The 18191-nt window shown below is 51.2% G+C and overlaps 1 protein-coding gene across 12 annotated transcripts in view; it reads right to left on the bottom strand.

Moving 5' to 3' along the window:
- SSBP3 (single stranded DNA binding protein 3) overlaps positions 1-18191 on the bottom strand; it is a 165260-nt gene that overhangs the window by 94963 nt on the left and 52106 nt on the right. For 6 of the 12 annotated variants that reach the window (XM_033435433.2, XM_033435437.2, XM_049711030.1 and 3 more), the window contains exon 5: positions 1821-1877. The exons of the other annotated variants lie outside the window; for them this stretch is intronic. In XM_033435433.2, the coding sequence (XP_033291324.1) occupies positions 1821-1877 (57 nt within the window). The remainder of the gene's footprint in view (positions 1-1820; positions 1878-18191) is intronic. 12 annotated transcript variants of the gene reach the window in all.

The following is an 18191-nucleotide window of genomic DNA, read 5'->3' as shown; positions in this document are numbered from 1 at the left end:
TGGAGTAGAGATCTCTCAGGCCTAATAACAGGGCTTGAGTTCCTCTCACGACAAAATCCAGCGGCATTCAATCCAGGTGAAAGGCTGCACGATTTGACACCTGCCTGTGCCCAGCTGACCCAGGCCATGCCCATCAGCTGGCCAACCCTCCTCCGGCAACCTCTCTACTCTGAGTGGTCACCACCAAGGACAAACAGTGTCCATGCCCACAGCATGCATGCAGAGAAAGAAGTAGCAAAGAAGGGACAAAGAATGGCAGGGTCCCTTGCCCCGATCACCCACCAGCACCCAAGGCCAAGGCAACAGTCCTCCGGTGAAGCCAGAATTCTAAACGCATGCATGCCCTGTGCCTCCCAACACAGGCCTTAACCCGCTAGTCTATGTCACCTGCCCTTCCCAAGAGCCTCCAAATGCAGGTCCATGTGGGTCACACTCACTTTCATGAAAATCACTAGTCAAAGACCTGCAGGACTGGAAGGCCACTGGAGGTTATCTAGTCCAAACCATCTTAACTCCCAGATGAGAAACCAGGGTTCAGAAAGGTTAAGCAATTTGCCTAAGGTCACACAGCTCACAAGTAGAAGAGCTGGGATTGGATCCCAAAGCTGCCTGGCTAAGGCTACGTTCCCTCCACTTGGCTAAATTCCTATAAGCCAGCCGCTGCTACCAGTCCTAGGAGGCAAAGGAAGTGACAGCTGGGATAATCACACACTGGCAGTCAAGGAAGGCAGTGGAAGCAGTGGGGGAAAGGAAACCTGTGTGGCAGTCACAGTCACTGCACCAGCCCTGCAGAAGCACCAGCAGAAATGAGATGCCAGGAAACCAGAAGTGGAGGAGAGGGCTGCAGAGTAAGGAGGACACGGTATTTGGGGGCAGGAGACCTGGGTCCTAGTTCTGGTTCTGCCACTGATGACCTGAGATGCCTTGGCCAGGTCAAGCTGCAAATCTGGGCCTTGTTTCCTCATCAGTAAAATCAGAGGTCTGGACCAAATGGTCCCTGTTTCAAGTCACCAGGACCTGATTACAGCGTCAGCCATACTCGCTGGTTATGTGGCTTCCAATAAGTCACTCCGCTTCTCCGTGCCTCCATTCCCTGACCTGACAAGGAGGTGCCAGGCTCCCAGGGCTCCTTGGGAAGTGCTCTGAGGAGACCATGTAAGCCGAAGGGGTGCTCCCAACTTCCCTGGAATCAGGACAAACCAGAGCCAGTGTCCCCAACTCCCCTGGCATCAGGAGGGACTAGAGCCAGCTGACTGGCTTCCCTGGCTGCAGCCAAAGCTGCAGCTGGACCAGGAGCCCAAGTGGGAGTCAAAAGCATCAGAGAGGCCGGCTGAGTGCCCACAGGGGACCAGAGGGGACAAAGTGTGTCACTGCTGGCACACAGGTCAGGAGGCGAGCAAACGCATGCACACACCTCCTCCCACGCAGCATTGTTCCCAGTGCCTCCGTCAGCAATTCTGCTGGGCTTGACAGCCGGGGCTTCCTAATAGGGCAGGCTGGACCTGGCAGACACCCGGTCACTTCCCCTCCAGCGGTCCACAGGGACGCACCACTGCCTGGGGTGGGGGACGTGCCAGGAAAGCTGGGCCTGTCCTCAACAAAAGGCTGGGAGCCAGCCAGCTACATGGGTGGGCCCTGGTGGGGTGTCTCTCGTCTCCCACACAGGTGGTCTCCTCCACCCTCTCGCCTCTGCAGGAGCCCAAACGGGTGAGGAGTCACCCAGCAGCAGGGAGCTCACTGCCTCTGCTCAAAGGGCCTACTCCACAGGCACCTGGTATCCAGATTTAGGAGAGCTGACCCTCTCGCATTTACACACTCACCCGCAGGCCCTGGTCTGCCCTGGATCCAAACACAGCAGCCAGCATCCTGCAGACAGTCTGCCGCAAAGAACAAAGAGCACAGTCGGCTCTCTCCCCACCCCAACCAGTCTCCCCAAGCCTGCATGGTCTAAAAATTAAGAACACTTATCCATGCTAGTTGGGTCTGATTCCCAGCTCAGCCACTTAGAAGCTATATCATCTTGGGCAACTCACTTAACTTTGTGTTTCAGTTTCCTCCTCTGTAAAACAGAGATAATAATGGAGTTGAGGTACGTACACACACACACACACACACACACACACACACACACACATCAACTGTTTAGAATTGTGCCTGGCACAGAGCAAGGACCATACAAAAGTCAGACATTATTAAAACTGCTTTCAAGCTAAATGCCATCATTTCCTTCAGCGTTTCTTCATTCAGAGGCTCCACCATCTACTGACCCTCTACTTCACTCAAAATAGCACAGGCTCTGGGTTCCAGCTGATTCTGCCACTTTTTTGCAGTGTAACACTGGGCACAGTGTAACTTCTTTTTTCCTCTTCCGAAAAAAAGAAGATCCTCTGACTTACCTCAAAGGATGAATTTAAAGATGGAATGATAATGCTTGTAAAGCACCTAGCTATTATTATGAATTATTAACAATAACATCATCCTTCTCCTTATGGACACAGTCCTCATTCAGCGAGCCTGAGTCACTTTCCTTCAGTGATGGCCAACTGCTGGCACACAGAACTGACTGTCTGGTACATTCGAGGGTCACTTTCTTGCTCACCATTCAAATGAAGCTTCCTCATCCTGTGCCTGTGAAGTTGGGTTGTTTTTTTTTTAACCCACCTATAGGACTTTACATTTATGCCTATTAAATTTCATCCTGTCGTTTCCAACCCGGAATGGGAGCGGGAGGATTCACTAATCAGCTCTGACTCAACCAGCACAGAGGCGCTGTCCCTGGAAGAGCTGAAAACCCCGAGAAATGACAGGGCCCAAAGAAGCCAGACTCTCAGAACTGAGAAGGTGACAGCCACAGCTGGGAAGGTCTTGGCCAGCTCTGCCCTCTGTTTGTCCAACACCCGGATACAAGAGACAGCTCTTATTACCAGGGTTCTATCAAGGAAGTGGGGGGAGGAGGGGTACCATGCTTTCAAAAATAAAGCCACATGTGCAAACTGTTGTCATAAACACGGCCCCCTTGCAAGGCATCTCCTGCATTCCTCCCCACACAGTAATGTGTTTCATTTCTTCAACATAAACACAATCAGATTTATTGCATTCCAGCAATATTTCCAGGATGGGGACTGAGAAAGCTGCGTATCTTAGGAATAAAAGGCACTCACGCATACGTGGGCAAAGAAAAAGGAGAGAAAGGGCAAAAACCACCGTGCAGCAGACTCTGGGGCCAGGCGACTGTGCACCATGCGAGAACATTTATGCAATCAGCCCGCAAAAGCTGCAGGAAACAGAGGCCAATTTAAGGTTGGGGTTCAAGGTCATGTGTCGGGCCAGCCTTAAAACTTGCCCACCACAGGCTACAGAGCTTCACACCGTTTGAAGTCTACCTCCCCGATCCCAGACGCATCGATTCACAAACCCTTCCTGGGACCCTGAGAGGGCCGACAAGTCATGAGCCTCATCTCTGCCTGTCCCCAGGAGCCAAGTATGCACGTAAGATCCAGGAAGACAAACACTCTGTCCCCTGGAATGTGGCGGAAAAGCAGTTGGGGGCGGGGTTCTCTCTCAAACTTTCAGCTCTTACTACTTCTCCCAGGCTGGATGAGGCAGCACCCACAGAGGGATTCCTGGAGAATGCAGGCAGGAAAAGGAAGCAGTTGGGGGAAGGGCAGGAGAAATGAGTCTCACGAGAAGGGAGGAGCCAATGTGATGTCATGGGACAAGCATGGGCATTGGAGCCAGAGAGACTACTCAAATTCCAGCTTTACCACTTCCTGTGTGGCTTCGCACAGATTACTTAACCTCTCTGAGCTTCAGCTACCACACCTTGCTGCACATCTGTAGAAAGAAGGCAATGACACTCCAGGTCCCAGCCAGGTACTTCTGCACCTTTGGTGAGCACTAGCTTTTTAAACCTCTCACCATCCATTCAGAGGGACTATAATACGGTAGGCCATCTACTCCCCTTTTCACCTACCAGTCTTAGCATCAGGCACCGCAAACACGAGTTTAAACAGATACTGACTGACATGTCCCCCCCCTACTTTGGGGGACCCACTCAAACCCCTTCTGAAACCTCAGAGACTCTAGCTCCTCCCCTCTGCTCTCACTAAGGAGAAGGGACTGGACTCAATTGCTGTGCAAGCTCAGCGGGCACCGCCCAGCTCCCAAGTACCTGAAGGAGACAGCAGCACTGGCCAGGCCCTCCCAGGCCCAGGAAGACAGTGGGTACCTGACAGATGCCCCCGCCTCTGCAGAGCAGCCCGGTTCAGCAGCTTTTCAAAGTCAACAAAGTAAGGTTTTCAAATCCTAAAAGGCTTCTCAAGCCCCTTCTAATCTGCCTGCCATTTTGTTTCGTCTGCTCAGCTCAAGTCAAGGGGAACTTGACATTTGGAATACTAACTGCAAATAATCCCACGCCAAAGACAGGGCCTGGCATGCTGCAGTGTCAGCATGTGGCTCACAAGGATGGTGGGAACACTCCAGACATTCCAGCTCTTTGCAGAGGGTCCCAGAAGGCACATGAGGCCCCTGTGGCCACCTGGGCGGGGACCACCCAGAACTGTCAGCTACCCCAGGGGCAGGGCTGTACCTAATTCACTGGCTTCCTCAACACCCTGCCCTGGGCGTGGCAGAGGAGAGATGCTATGCAGGATGCTACGTTGGCAGAACCTATGTTGGATGAATGAATGCATACGCACAGAGTGGAAGTGGAGAGCGCACTGAACCAGGACATATTCTGCAAACTCCAGGTGTGAACCCTGTTCTGAAGCAGCCTCCGGTGAGCACTCTGCTTCTTGGTACTTCCACTTTGCAACAGACCCCACAGCTGGTCTAAACAGTGAGATCCACCAACCACCCTCCTCCCGCAGGGCCACAAACCCCAATCAGCAGGATACGCAGGTAGGACCCCATGCCTGTCCCTGGCATGCACACTCAAGGCCCTGTGCGCCAGCCAGGCCAGGGCCCAGGGTTTGTGGACCTGGGTGTCTTGACCCCTGCTGTGCAATAACCCACTCAGGCCTGCCCTTTAAGAGGAAGAGGGGCAGGAAGTGCCAAGAGGCCAGAGGAGGCAGAGACTTCAAGGGCAGGCTTTGCGGGGCTGAGGCTGACCTCCCATCTCCGACCTCTGAAGCAACAAGGGCTTAGCTGACATACAGTGCTTTTCAAAGGCAGCGAGCCCTTTGGGCATAAAAATAAAATTCCAGGACCTCAGCTGAATAAGATACAACGACTATAACCATAATGTCACATATGTATACCCTCAGCCCTCCACAGGCACAGGTTCCTCATCCGCGGGATACGCAGGTTTTCTGAATCTGCGGAAATGGAACCTGCGGATACGGAGGGCCAACTGTAGTAGGCCCTTTTATATAAGGAACTTGAGCAACCATGGATTTTGGCATCCACCAAATCCACGGGATCCTGGAACCAACCCCCGCAGATACTGAGGAACCGACTGTACAAATAAAGCTCAACAGCAAATAAACCCATGTACACACGTGAAACCTCCTGTCCCCCAACGCATTAGGTCAACTCCTGCAACTCATCACCTCCTCCAGGAAGCTGTCTCTGACCATGCGTGTGATCTGGGTGCCCCTCTTCTGTGTTCCCACCGGCCCTGTTCCCCCTACTATGATAGCACGGGATCCCCAGAACCTCCAACGGAACCTGGGACATATGCTCGGCTTGCATAAGCTAAAGCAAACGTTTATTTATTGTCCATTTCCCCAACCAGACTATAAAACCCTTGAGGGGGACTTCCCTGGTGGCGCAGTGGTTGGGAATCTGCCTGCCAATGCAGGGGACACGGGTTCGAGCCCTGGCCCGGGAAGATCCCACATGCCGCGGAGCAACTAAGCCTGTGTGCCAAAAATAGTGAGCCTGCGCTCTAGAGCCCATGAGCCACAACTACTGAACCCGCATGCTGCAGCTACTGAAGGCCTACGCGCCTAGAGCCCGTGCTCCGCAACGAGAAGTCTGCTCCGCAACAAGAGAAGACACAGCAATAAGAAGCCCACGCACCACAACGAAGAGCAGCCCCCGCTCACCACAACTAGAGAAAGCCCGCACGCAGCAAAAGACCCAACGCAGCCCAAAAAAAAAAAAAAAAAAAAATCAATAAAAATAAATAAAATTAAAAAAAATAAAATAAAACCCTTGAGGGATAATACTTTATTTGACTTCACTTTGCAAGTACCTGAAAAAGATCTAGCATGTACCTCAAACTGGAAAACCATCTGTTGAATCAATAAGGGAGGGGATGAGCCTATGGCCTCTTACCTATGCTGCCCCCTCCACTCCAGGAAGGAGTCTGAAGAGCCCTGGAAAATCTAAACCTAAGAAGACAACTCCAAACTACCCAGGGTGACGGCACAGCCAAACGGGTTCCTCCGCCTTTAGCGAAATCTATGTACCCAAGGGGCATGAGCTTGAGTTTCCATACAGACCCAGGCAGCCAAGGGAATTCTCGCTTCCCGGCTGAGGCTAAACAGGGACCCAACCACAAACATCCAGTAATACTGAACATGACGTGAATGGTGTAAAAATAGCTCCTATATCTTGTGCCCCCACCCTTCTACCCAGCAACACAAAGGGCAGAACAAAATGACACCCCTAACAAGCCTCAGCTTGTTCCAGCACAGACAGCCCCAGCCTCCTACATCTGGACCAGCTGCTGGGAGCCAACTGGGGATTCCAAATTACATTTTAATTACCATAATTTTTCACAGGTACCTGAAACCAGGCCGTGACAACCGTGCTAGAAATCCCCAAGTATGACGCGTGAGGTTGGTGTTACAAGTCAGTGTTCTACGCACACACCTTTTCTCCCGTGCCCTTCATTTCATGAGGCACTTTACAGTTTGCAGAATGATTTCAGGGCCCTTCTCTCACCCAGAGGCTCTGGATTAAGACAACATGGTTTAATTCCAACCTCTGAAGTATAGTGCCCTCTACAGAGACCTTGGATTAAAGGGGGGTGTGCAGATTGGGGTTGGGGAGTGCCTTCTCATCCCACAGGGTTACTAGGAATATTAAAGACCAAACAGAAACCATAATGAAGATTTTTAAAGAGAAAGCATCTATTTAGAGTACTTCACGCTGGGCAGATAGTGGATGCTTAACCGACAGACGTTCTCAGTGAGGACGTGTCTATACAGCTAGCAGTTAGGAGAGTGAGCTCTGGAATTCATCTGCTTACATTTGAATCCAGGCTCTGCAACATTTTAGCTGTGGGATCTTAAGCAAGTTAATTAACCTTTCTGGGCCTTAGTTTCACCAACTGGAAAATAAGGACAATAGTAGTAATTACACAGGCACGTTGAGTCCAGTGAAATAAAAACAAGTGAAGTTCTAGCAGGGTGCCCAGCCCCAGCACATAGTAAACACTCAAAAAAAAAAGTATTTACCAGGGGAGAGGGGAATGGCAAGTGTCTTAAAAAAAAAGCGAAAGGCACAACGTACGGTTCAGCTTTTACCTCCCCACTCAGGCACACGTCGTAAGTGAATTCTAGAAGAAAGGGCGGTGAGGGGAGCAGGACTCTGTGGCTCCCCTGCTCTAGTTCTGTCTGAAAGCTCACATCTTTCTCCCCTGACCCTGAGGGTAAGTGCCTTCAAGGAAGGGACTGTGTCATGTTGCTTGTTGGTAAGCCCTCGGGTCCCTGACATGTGACTGGCATAAAACTTCGGCTCGGTCAATATTTACAAAATTAACTGAACAAATTAATTTATCTCTCTTGCCTCTGTGCATTCCTGATATCAAAAAGAAGCAGGCTACACAAAGAAAATCCTCGAAAGGTGGTTTGTCTCTTCGGCCGCGGTAATATACACCAAGGGAGTAGACCTCCCCGGGCGGCCCATGTGCCAGAGCGCCCGCCCGACCATGCGGCTGTTTGCTGCCACAGAGAAGCAGAGCGCTTCCTCAGAAAGGCCCCAGGGGCGCTGCTCTCAGAGGTGATGAGTGGCATCAAGCCCACCCATGTCCCCACATTGTGGGAAGCCCCACACCCGCCGAGAGTCAACGGGGAAAGGGGACAAACGGAAAAGTGGCTCCCACTGAAACCCCAAAAGCAAGCCTACAGGCAGTGAGGAGCAAGGACACGTTTTATTTTTAGCCACGAATGATGGAAAGTTACTCCCGGAATGGTGCAAATTCTGCTTCATCACCCTCAGAACCTTCCCAGGATCCCCAGTGGCTTCCCAGGGAAATGGCGACTGGTAGGAGAGAGGAATTCCTGAGGCTCCCTCAGCAGAGGAGAGGGAGGACACGGAAAAAGGAGGTGAGCCAGGTGGAGGAGGAGAGGGGGGTCTCCGGGAACCACCGTTCCCCTGAGCCCAGATGGCTGGAAGCAACAGAGGCTCCTACAAGTGGTCACAACTCCCCTGGCTAGTAGGAGGCAGGGGGTCCCCCCCAGAGCCAATCCAAAACCCAAGGCTGGCACCAACCCCCGCTCGCTGGGAGGCACCGGGCTATGGAATCGGAAAGACTTGAGTTCCAATGCTGCCTCTGCTGTGTTCTGAAGCAGGTACCAAAGTTCACCGAGCCTCCATTTCCTCTTCCACGAACTGGCGTCACCACGCGCGGCAGTAAAACGATGCCTGCCCAGTAGGTAGCTGGTGCTTGATTAATCACCTTTTAACAATTAAACCGGGGCCCAAGTAAAAGCCTTCACAGGCTCTGCTGTGTGATCCTAGCCAAGTGGTTTCTGTTCTCTGACCCCACGTCTTCCCACCCACCAAGAGAACAGGCAACCTTTGAGGGGCACCAGCTCGGGGACCCCGCACCCTAACTACTGCTCTGTTGGCAGAAGTCTCCTCCTTTCAAGGGTTGGGGGCTCCACTCTGAAACCATATCCTGACCTCAAAGTGGGCCCACACCTCTGGAAACATTAGAAAATCACAGCGAATTCTGATTACGATGTTTATTCCTTCTACCCTCACCCAAACCGTATCTATGGGCCAAATGGAATAGACCCTGACCCGCCATCCACCCATTCCGTGAGGATTTACTGCTCCTTTTCAGTGCCAAGCTGGACAGTGAATACTTAGCAAACAGGACAGACCAGTCCCTGCTTTCCTCAAGCTTCATTACTAAATACTGTAAGATGTAAGTTAATTCTTTTATTATGCTTGTGGTAAGAGCTACAGAGGGGAAAGTACTGGGAGACTCGGGGGTATGTAACAGGAGGCCTGACCCACCAGGGTCAAGAGGTGCCCTTCAGGCTGAGATCTGAAAGATGAGTGCAGGTGCTAACCTGCAGCCCAGGGAGAAAGGCAAGAGATGGACACCCCTTCCAGGCAGCAGGCAGAGAGAACAGCATGTGCAAAGGCACTTCTGAGAAACCAAGAGAAGGCCAGTGTGGCTCGAGGGCCAAAACAGAGACCAAACTGCCCAGGTTGGGGGCTGGCAAGGCAGGCTTTCAAATATGGATTGCCTCCACGCTCCAGCCTGCCCCACCCCCAAAGGGTTTCCTGGAACCTCTGGATTTGGGGAAATTTCCTCTGCACAGACGTCAGGAGAGATGCAGATGGTCCAGGGCACAGCAAGCAGGGCAGTCCCGAGCTCCAGAATCCAGGCATGGCATCCCGGCCTGGAACTGGCATGGACTTGGAGAAGGACCCTCTCCAAACACCCTTTTCCTGTCCCCATTCCCACTTGTTTTGCTTCTTCTCTTACTTTTATTTATTTTTAAACTGGGGCCTGCTTACGGTCAGGTTAATGCATTTTTAAAAAGAAAGCTTGAATGTGCTGCGGCCCTCCCTCAGAGGAGAGGGTGGATCAATAGCCCTCTTAGTGTTTTTTCCCTCTGCCACCAGCAGGCCGGAGGGGTGGGGCGGGGGTGCAGGCCTGGAGCACGCCCTGCCAGGTGGGCCTGAGAGCAAGGCTTACCCGCTCCCTCTCCTCACTGCCTCCCTCTCCCAGGGAGCATCTCCCACCCGGCCCTGCACCACCCAGAGCGGAGAACCCAGGAAACAGGAGGAGAGCCTCGGCTAAGAGAGAGCACTGGACAGAGCCTGAAGACTTCAGTTCAATCTCAGCTTGGCCTCTTAGCAGCTTCAAAATTTTGGACAAGAGCCTTAACCCCCCTGTACCTCAATTTGCTTAAGGAACAAGTGGGGATCTGTCTAAAAAAGGAGTGAAGTAATGGGAAAAGGGATCTGTGAGGCTGCTGGCCAAGGCACCCAAGGACGCCCCACCCCTTCTCTCGGGCTCCCGGCCCCCCAGCCAGGTAGACGGCACCCTCCCTGGAGGAACAGATCCACTGGCTGTCACAGATCCTTCCTGCCCACCTCTCCGCACCCCCCGGCCCCGGGTGAGCTGGCAGGCTTTGAGCTCCGTCAAGTGAAAGCCCTCCCCAATGCTGACAGATGGGGAGTCCTAAAATACAGCGTATGGATCATGTTTCGTGACTGGCAAAACATGCCAGCCAGGACACTCTGAGAACCCGGCCGGTTTTCAGGAACAGGATTTTACACATTTCCCAGGATTGGCGGATCTGCGCTCGCCTCCGCCCGCCCCACAAACCCCGGAGCCCGGATCCTGCACCGGGAGGATACTTAGGACAGGTGGAGGCCGTGGGGGAGGGGGAGCCCCACTACCAACAGGTTGGCTGTGCCCTAACCCTCTGCCGCTTTTAATGTCGTTGATACCCTTTACTGAGCACCTACTGTGTACCTTGATGCGAATCAGGCATTCGGCACTCGTTCTAAAGCCACACAGCCGGGGTTCCAACCCTGACTCTCACCTTATGGCCCTGGGCACATGGCTTCGCCTAACTGAACCTCCGTTTTCTCATCTCTGAAATGGGCTTGGTAAGACTTCCCTCACTGGGTCACAGTGAGCACTGGGGAAAGAACTGAATGTGAGCAGCTACAACCACCACAGTCCTTGTCACAACCGCAAAACTGTCGGGTAACTATTGTTGCCACTGTCCTACAGATGGCAAAATGGACACCGAGAGGCCATGTCAGCCAGCGGCGGGCGGGGTGGGGGGCGGCACGTCTGCTTCTGAAGGGCCTCAGAGATGGGTTTCAAAGGGTCTGCAAACCCCTGGGCTTATTATGCACAGTTGCTTGTACATGTGAACGTGCAGTACCGGAGGGCACCAGAGTTTATCAGTCTCACAGGGCTCGTGGGCCCGTAAAGGTTAAAAACCATAGCTCCATACAAGCTTGTCTGCTTGACACATGAGGTCCGCCTGGCAGTCCTAGACTCCAGAATTTGGAGCAAGGATTACACCCCATTTCCCTCTCCCCAAGGGAAAGAAAGTAGTTCTTGGCAACATCAGTTACAAGAGCTCCCAACCAGAGAAAAGAGTCGGGAGAACCACAGGCAGTTAGGTGTGTGGGCAAGACCCCTGGAAGGGAAGCCACATGCTACACAGGTTCTAGAATCTCAAGATCCACCATCTACAGTGTCAAGAGGTACCTCTGGTTAGGTGTCGGGCTGAATCAGCCAAGTGGACAGATATTACCTCCTGAGGGCAGGGACATGTTTAGGAAATCAGCCAGATCAACAAGACATAAACCAGGGCTTTAACAACATTAATCTTTGGAGAGTATAAGTGCCCGAATTTTATGTTTGCTATCTAATTCCCTTCACAATGAACATATATCCGTGAACTTTTTTGGAAATAAGACATGAAACTAATCTACTTACAAAGCTACCTAGGTAAAGCGCACAATCAGGCTTGGCCTAATAAATACTTGTGCTTCTGCCCAAAGCAGGTTCTTGAAGGCCCCATCCGGGAATGGGAAAGCTATCATTCTGGGGGGCGAGTGGGGAGACTAAAGCACATTCCAGATACTTCTGTGGGTCCTCTGTGGTGTGGTCATTCAGGGACACACAAAGAGTTCTGCCTCTCTGGAATGATGGCTAGAAGGGATGGCGGATCTAGCTGACCTCACGTATTCTGATGGTCTGGTAAAGAGGTGACAGAATTGGGGGAAATGCCTAATTAATTTTTCTCTCTTTTTTTTTGGTTGGGAGGGGCAGGTCAAGGAGGGGAGGGATGGAGAACAGAACACGTACCCCTACCACCTGAGCCCTCCACAGCAGACAGCGCTCTGAACCATGCACACCTGTAAATTTCTTTGGGTGCATGTGGTTTTCAGTCCCAGTGTCTTGAGGATACGTATAAACCAGACTTCCTATTTACATTACATTGGTTTTCACCAACACAAGAACTACAAATGCTTTCTGCTCCACTCCTGTTGCCTGTGTGGAAATCCTTGGCAGACCAGGGAGACTGTAAAGTCATGGGAAGAATTTTCCGACTCAGTGTCAGATCCTTCTGCCTGAATGGGAAACTTCTGTGAGGGAAGACAAGGCACTGGCCTGAGCCATCAGATGCTGACCCACGTGCATCCACAGCAAAAACACAGTAGCCACTGTAAAAAAACTTCCTTATTGACCCCGCCCAGTATCTGCCATTCCAATAAAACCGGTCCTAGCTCCCAAGGCTGCCTGAACAGACAACACCAAGAAGCACACTTCAAAGACCTTCTAAGTCCCACCCTCACTGGCAGGGAAGAAACAGAAGCACCGAATGTGAGCAGCAGAAACAAAAGGTGGTGGTTCCCGGCCACCTTCCCCATGTCCTTCTGCCAGAGGGCGGGGAGAGTAAGTCCTGGCTTGATCGAGGTGGCCTCAAAATTAATAGGGCAGGAAGGAAAAGCTTGTCGGTGTTTCTAAGGTCATCCCCGAGGCACTTGCATGAACATTTCCTTTAAGCTTTCTTTTAAAAACCCCGTTTCCACAGAAGTAGCCTCTCACCGTAAGGGCCAGGAGGCATCTCATCTCTGTGCAGGGCCAAGCCCGGAACCTGGCACATAGTGGATTCCTTACATAAATTTACTGGACTGGCTGCAATTACAGAGTCGCTTAGTATCTTTAAGGCCCCTTAAAATAGGAATTTGAATACCTCCTCTGGATACAGGTGCTGTCGCCTTGTATTGTGGGTTGAATTGTGTCCACCTAAAAGATATGTTCAAGTCCTGACCCCCAGTACCTATGAACGTGACCTTATTTGGAAATACAGATCATCCTCGACTTTCAATGGGGTTACGAGAATATCATTAAGTAGAAATGCACTTAATACGCCAAACCTACTGAACATCAGAGCTTAGCCTCGCCTACCTTAAACGTGCTCAGAACACCTACTTCAGCCTACAGTTGGGCAAGATCACCTCACACACAGCCTATGTTATAATGAAGTGTTGAAAAGCTAATTCATGTAACATACTGAATACTGTACTGAGAGTGAAAAGAGCGTGGTGGTCCAGGAATGGAATGGTGGTCAGTGTTATCTTGCTCACCCTTGTGGTTGCTGGGCTGACTGGGAGCTGCGGCCACTGCCGCTGCCCCGGCATCACAAGAGAAGATCTACCGCCCATCACTAGCCTGGGAAAAGATCAAAATTCAAAATCTGAAGTACGGTTTTTTACTGAATTTATATCACTTTGCCACCGTTGTAAAGTCGAAAAATTGTAAGTCGAACCATCAACTACTATGTTGTAAGTCTGTAGATCCTTTGCAGATGTAATCAAGTTAGGACGAGGTTGTACTGGGTTAGGGTGGGCCCTAATCCAATGACTGGTGGTGTCTTTATAATATAAGGGAAATTTAGGCACACAGACACACAGGGAGAACGCCATGGGATGACAGAGGCAGAGATCGGAGAGATGCAAGCCAAGGAACATGGAGGAGTGCCAGCAACACCAGAAAATAAGAGAAAGGCAGAGAACAGACTCTCCCCCAGGGACTTGAGAGGGAACGTGGTGCTGCCGGACACCTTGATTCTGGACTTCTAGCCTCCAGAACTGCAAGAGGATAAATTTCTTCTGTTAAAAGCCACCCCATTTGTGACAGTCTGTTACTGCAGCCTAGGAAACTTATACACCCTGAATTATTTCCAACCCGCCAACCTCCAGCTACGACCGTACCCACCCCTCTCTTCCTCCTCTGCACTGCTCCCAGTTCAGGGTAATGTGAGCCACCTTGACAACCGTGCAACCACCCTTGACCTTTCACCAACACCATCTGGGAAAGGTCAGAGTCCCCATTCCCCGTCTGGGTCAAAGTGACACAAGGTGACCTTTACTTGGTGGTGGACTCTGCCCCTTGCCCTGCCAACTGAGAAGAGCCAAGGAGTGTCTGAGGCAATGCACAAGGTGTTAGGAAATACAGAGAAGATGTGGGGAGGGGGTGGAAAGTAGGTGGAAATTAGGAGAGTCAGCAGAAAGGGAGAGAGAAAAGGAGAAAGTTCAGAACAGAGCCTGCAGGTCAAGGGCACAGACAAGAGGCAAAGGAAGTAGCCCATCTCCCCTGCTCCCCATGGCCAGCCACATGCCTCCCCCACTCGCCTGACGCCTGTTGGAACTTTCTACTCCAACAGCCTGCCAAGCAGGTTAACACCCGGAGAGCAGTCTACCCACACAGCTGTTGCACTTTGAGCTTCCCCAAAGAGAAAGCCAACCCGATTCCGTCCAGAAGCTGGGCTTTATTTGTTTTGCATTTTCAATACCTGGAACTTGAAGGGGCCAAGTCAACATCAAGTGGCCAAAGAGTTGTCTGGGCAGATGAATGGGGCCCAAGGTTCCACACGTTGCCTCACCTGTGCCCGCTTAAGGAGAAGAGTCACCTGGGGTCCCGGGGCATCGGGGCAGGCGCATCCCAGTCTCAATCCCCTACCACACTCACAGCTCACATGGCAGTACCAATGTGCCTCAAGTGGAGAGAGCAGGAGACTGACGGCAGTCGCCGGGGAAGCAAGCGGCCTCCAAATCTCACCTCCACTTCTATAAAACCACCAGAAACAAAGCATCTTCCAGCAGTGGCAGCGGCAGCGATGATCGATAATACAGATCTAGTTGGTCAGAGACCACACCAAGACCTTGTACCACAATCTTCCTGGGCTCTGGCACTCACACTCAAAGCCAGTCTACAAAATAAAGCCAGCCTCACAGGACAGGTGCAGCACTGGAAAGGCAGCCTGACATCTTGTTGAGAACCTGGGCTGGGCTAGAAACCCAGCTCCACTATCTGCAAACTGCACACCATTCAGCTGGCCAACAAGGATTTATCGAGCACCTGCTATGTGCTCTCTGAGGCCTCATCTCCAAAAATGGGGTGACAATACCCACCTTAACAGAGCTCATCCGAGGATGGAACACGATGGCAAACTTAAGATGCCCCGCACAATGTGGGGTATAAAAAAAGAGCCACTATGAAGGAGAGATTAGAATTATTACAGTCCTATCTTCCAAATCAGCTTGAGACCCAAGGTCCACAACAGATTTCTGTACCATCCACTAGAACGTCAGCCCCACGAGCACAGACAGGGGTGTCATCTGTGCTGTTCCCCACCGTGCTCACAGCACCTACAACGGTGCCTGCCACATGGTAGGCACTCAAATGTTTGTTATACGAATGAAAAAACTGCTGGCTATCCAAGGCAGAAGCATCAAAACTGCCATGACACACTGAACATCCTGGCGATGAAAGGACAGAATATGAGGTTGTAAACAAGCAGTCCTGCCCGCCCCCAGCCAGGAACAAAAGGCCCTGGTGCCCAGTGGTTCCCTCCCAGTGAAGCCAAATTAGAAAGGGAGCCCAGCACTGCACTGCCTCAGGAGAAGCATGCTGGCTGCTCTGGGAGAAACCAGGTAAAGATGAGTGCTGCCTTCACTGTATTCATAAAATGAGGGCCAGAAACACATATCAAAATCTAGAGGTGGCTCCACTTCAGGCAGGATTCATGGCAAGTCATCTACTTTAACCTCCCTCTCCTTTACCCATTTCCATTTCAGGTTCAAACATATCTGGCGAGCATCCTGGAACACATAACACAACATGGTGCCCCCTGGAACCCCCTGGTACATCACCCACCCGGGGGCCCTTCCGCCGTGGCTGCTGGCTGTCACTCCAACTCTAGATCTGCCCCAGATTAAACCTTACCAAACCCCAACCCTGGGTACTTCACTGGAAAGGCCTTTACCATATCCATCCCTGCTGGCTGTGCCCCACATGCCACTCCCAACCTGGGGCCATTAAGACCCACTCAGATGTATCCCATGTGAAAAAGGCTTTATGACAGAGGGACAGTATACAGGCTGGTCCACTGCCTTCCTCGAGTGTGTGACTGGAGGACCAGACGCTTGAGCCTCTCTGAGCTCCAGGTCCGCCATTCCTGAAAATGGGCATGTATATTATAGCAAAGTACCTCCCAAAGGGTTGGTGTAGGGGACTCCAGGTAAGAACACGAGAATGGCCCCTAAACGATTCCTTTTTACAAGTGCAGTACAAACGCTGTTCCTAGGAACTCTAGTCTTCTCTTTCTCACCCGTGTAAGAATGGACAGAAGTACAAGCTAGAAAACCATGCCAAGCAAGAGGCAGCCCTGCAAAGCAGTAGTCGTCCCATTTTTCTCAAGTGATTAACAGGTCCAAGAAAGGCTGGGGTGCGATTTACAAGGGCCACAGCCAAGAGAGATTTATAGGCGTATGGCCTTCCATGGTTTTCGGAGACTGTGCACAACCCTCCTTTGGCTGCGGATCTCAGCAGCAAGTAATTTTCTAATTGATTCATTAGCACTCCCATCAACTACTGCTTTAGACACAAAGGGCCCTGCTCGGGTCTGAATGCCTGAGCCAGGGATGCTGAGCTGAAAGGAACACTCCGGCTCCCCGGTGAGCTCAGCCCAGGGGCACGGAGACAGCCCCACATAGAGACCCTCTGAAAAGCACACCAACACCGAAAATGACTCAGAGCCTGGAAACAGAAACAGAGCCTACACAGCTTCTTAAATGTTACTTTTCGCAATGAGAATTTTCTGACTGGAACATGATTATGCAAAAATGCTAAGTGAAAGAGGAGGAAAAGAGCCTGAAAGGAAATACTCCCCCAAAAAGTTAGCACAAAGTTAGTCTTGGTGGTGGAAAGACAGGTAACTTTTTCTTCCTTCTCCTTTTCAAAATGAGCATGTACGGGACACATCATTTCTTCAGTTCTCTCAGGTGTAAAACCACAACAATGATGCCCGATTCCCAGGGTTACTGTCAGGATGAAATCAGATCATGCATGAAATAACCAGAACCCAAGAGCTGTGGGCGCAGGACAGAGCACCAGGCTTCCCCACCAGCTCTGCGACTCGTGAGCCCACCTGCCACTCTCGGGCCAAGAACCAAAGTGATGCTCAGGGAGGTTACAAATTACTCCTGTCACTTGTGAATTGTTGAAGCTACAAATGCTAAAGTTCACAGATCTCAAGAGCAATGCTGTAATAATTTAAATATAAATTAAGCTTTAAAAACAGTCTTCCTTCATTGTTCCATACTCCTTTGGCATGTGGGATATGCACGTAAGACAGGGTTCCTCAACGGACCAGGGCATTAGGAAGGAAATCTCCAGCAGATACCCTAAGGGAATGATCAGAAGCTGTGCTGGACCCTCGTGGGATTGGGGACCTGCTTGCTGCCTGTACATCCAGCTGTACAGAAGTCCTCAAACAAAACATGGCATTTTGGAAGGACTCCTGACTCAACCCAGCCTGGATGAGCACGCTCCTCTACCCAGCCAGCCACCCACTCACCCATCCACCCAATCTATCTATCCACCCACCCATCCATCCAAACATCAAGTTTATTCTCCATAAGGAACTCCGGGTGAGCCAAGCAGTGGGAACTCCCAGCAAACTAACAGTCTTCCTTATTATGAAAGACAAAACACATCAAGTAGCCTCAGTCTGCACAGCCTTGGGCTAGACAGGGCTCAAGGTACATAAAAGGACCAAAGGCCTAGAGACGCGACTTTGCTCATCAAAGCCCAAAGCTTCAGAACTAGCAAAGGACGCCTTAGGAAGCCTGAAGGGAACTGATTCAAGCCCTAGTTCCCCTAGCAAGGAATTAACTTATTACCCTATGAAGTGACATCCTCCAGAAAAGCCAAATGGGTCCAAATTTCTTGGCTGGTAAGCAAGGTGGCTTCTTCAAGTGACACAGTGAAAAGAAGTCAAACTTCCACAAAACATCCCTAGGGAACCTTTGTCAGAAACTGTCCCACCAGGTCTCCCCCACTTCCTATGAGGCTACATTTCTTCTCCAAACCCTTTCTCCCCTTCCCCTCACCTCCCACTCTCTAGAGTAGAAAGTCACCCATGTCGTGTCTTACTATGGCAACGTTAACACAACAAGGC

This window comes from Orcinus orca, chromosome 1, assembly GCF_937001465.1.
Source record: "Orcinus orca chromosome 1, mOrcOrc1.1, whole genome shotgun sequence".
NCBI classification, from domain to species: Eukaryota; Metazoa; Chordata; class Mammalia; order Artiodactyla; family Delphinidae; genus Orcinus; species Orcinus orca.
This window is presented reverse-complemented; position numbering and strand designations above follow the sequence as displayed.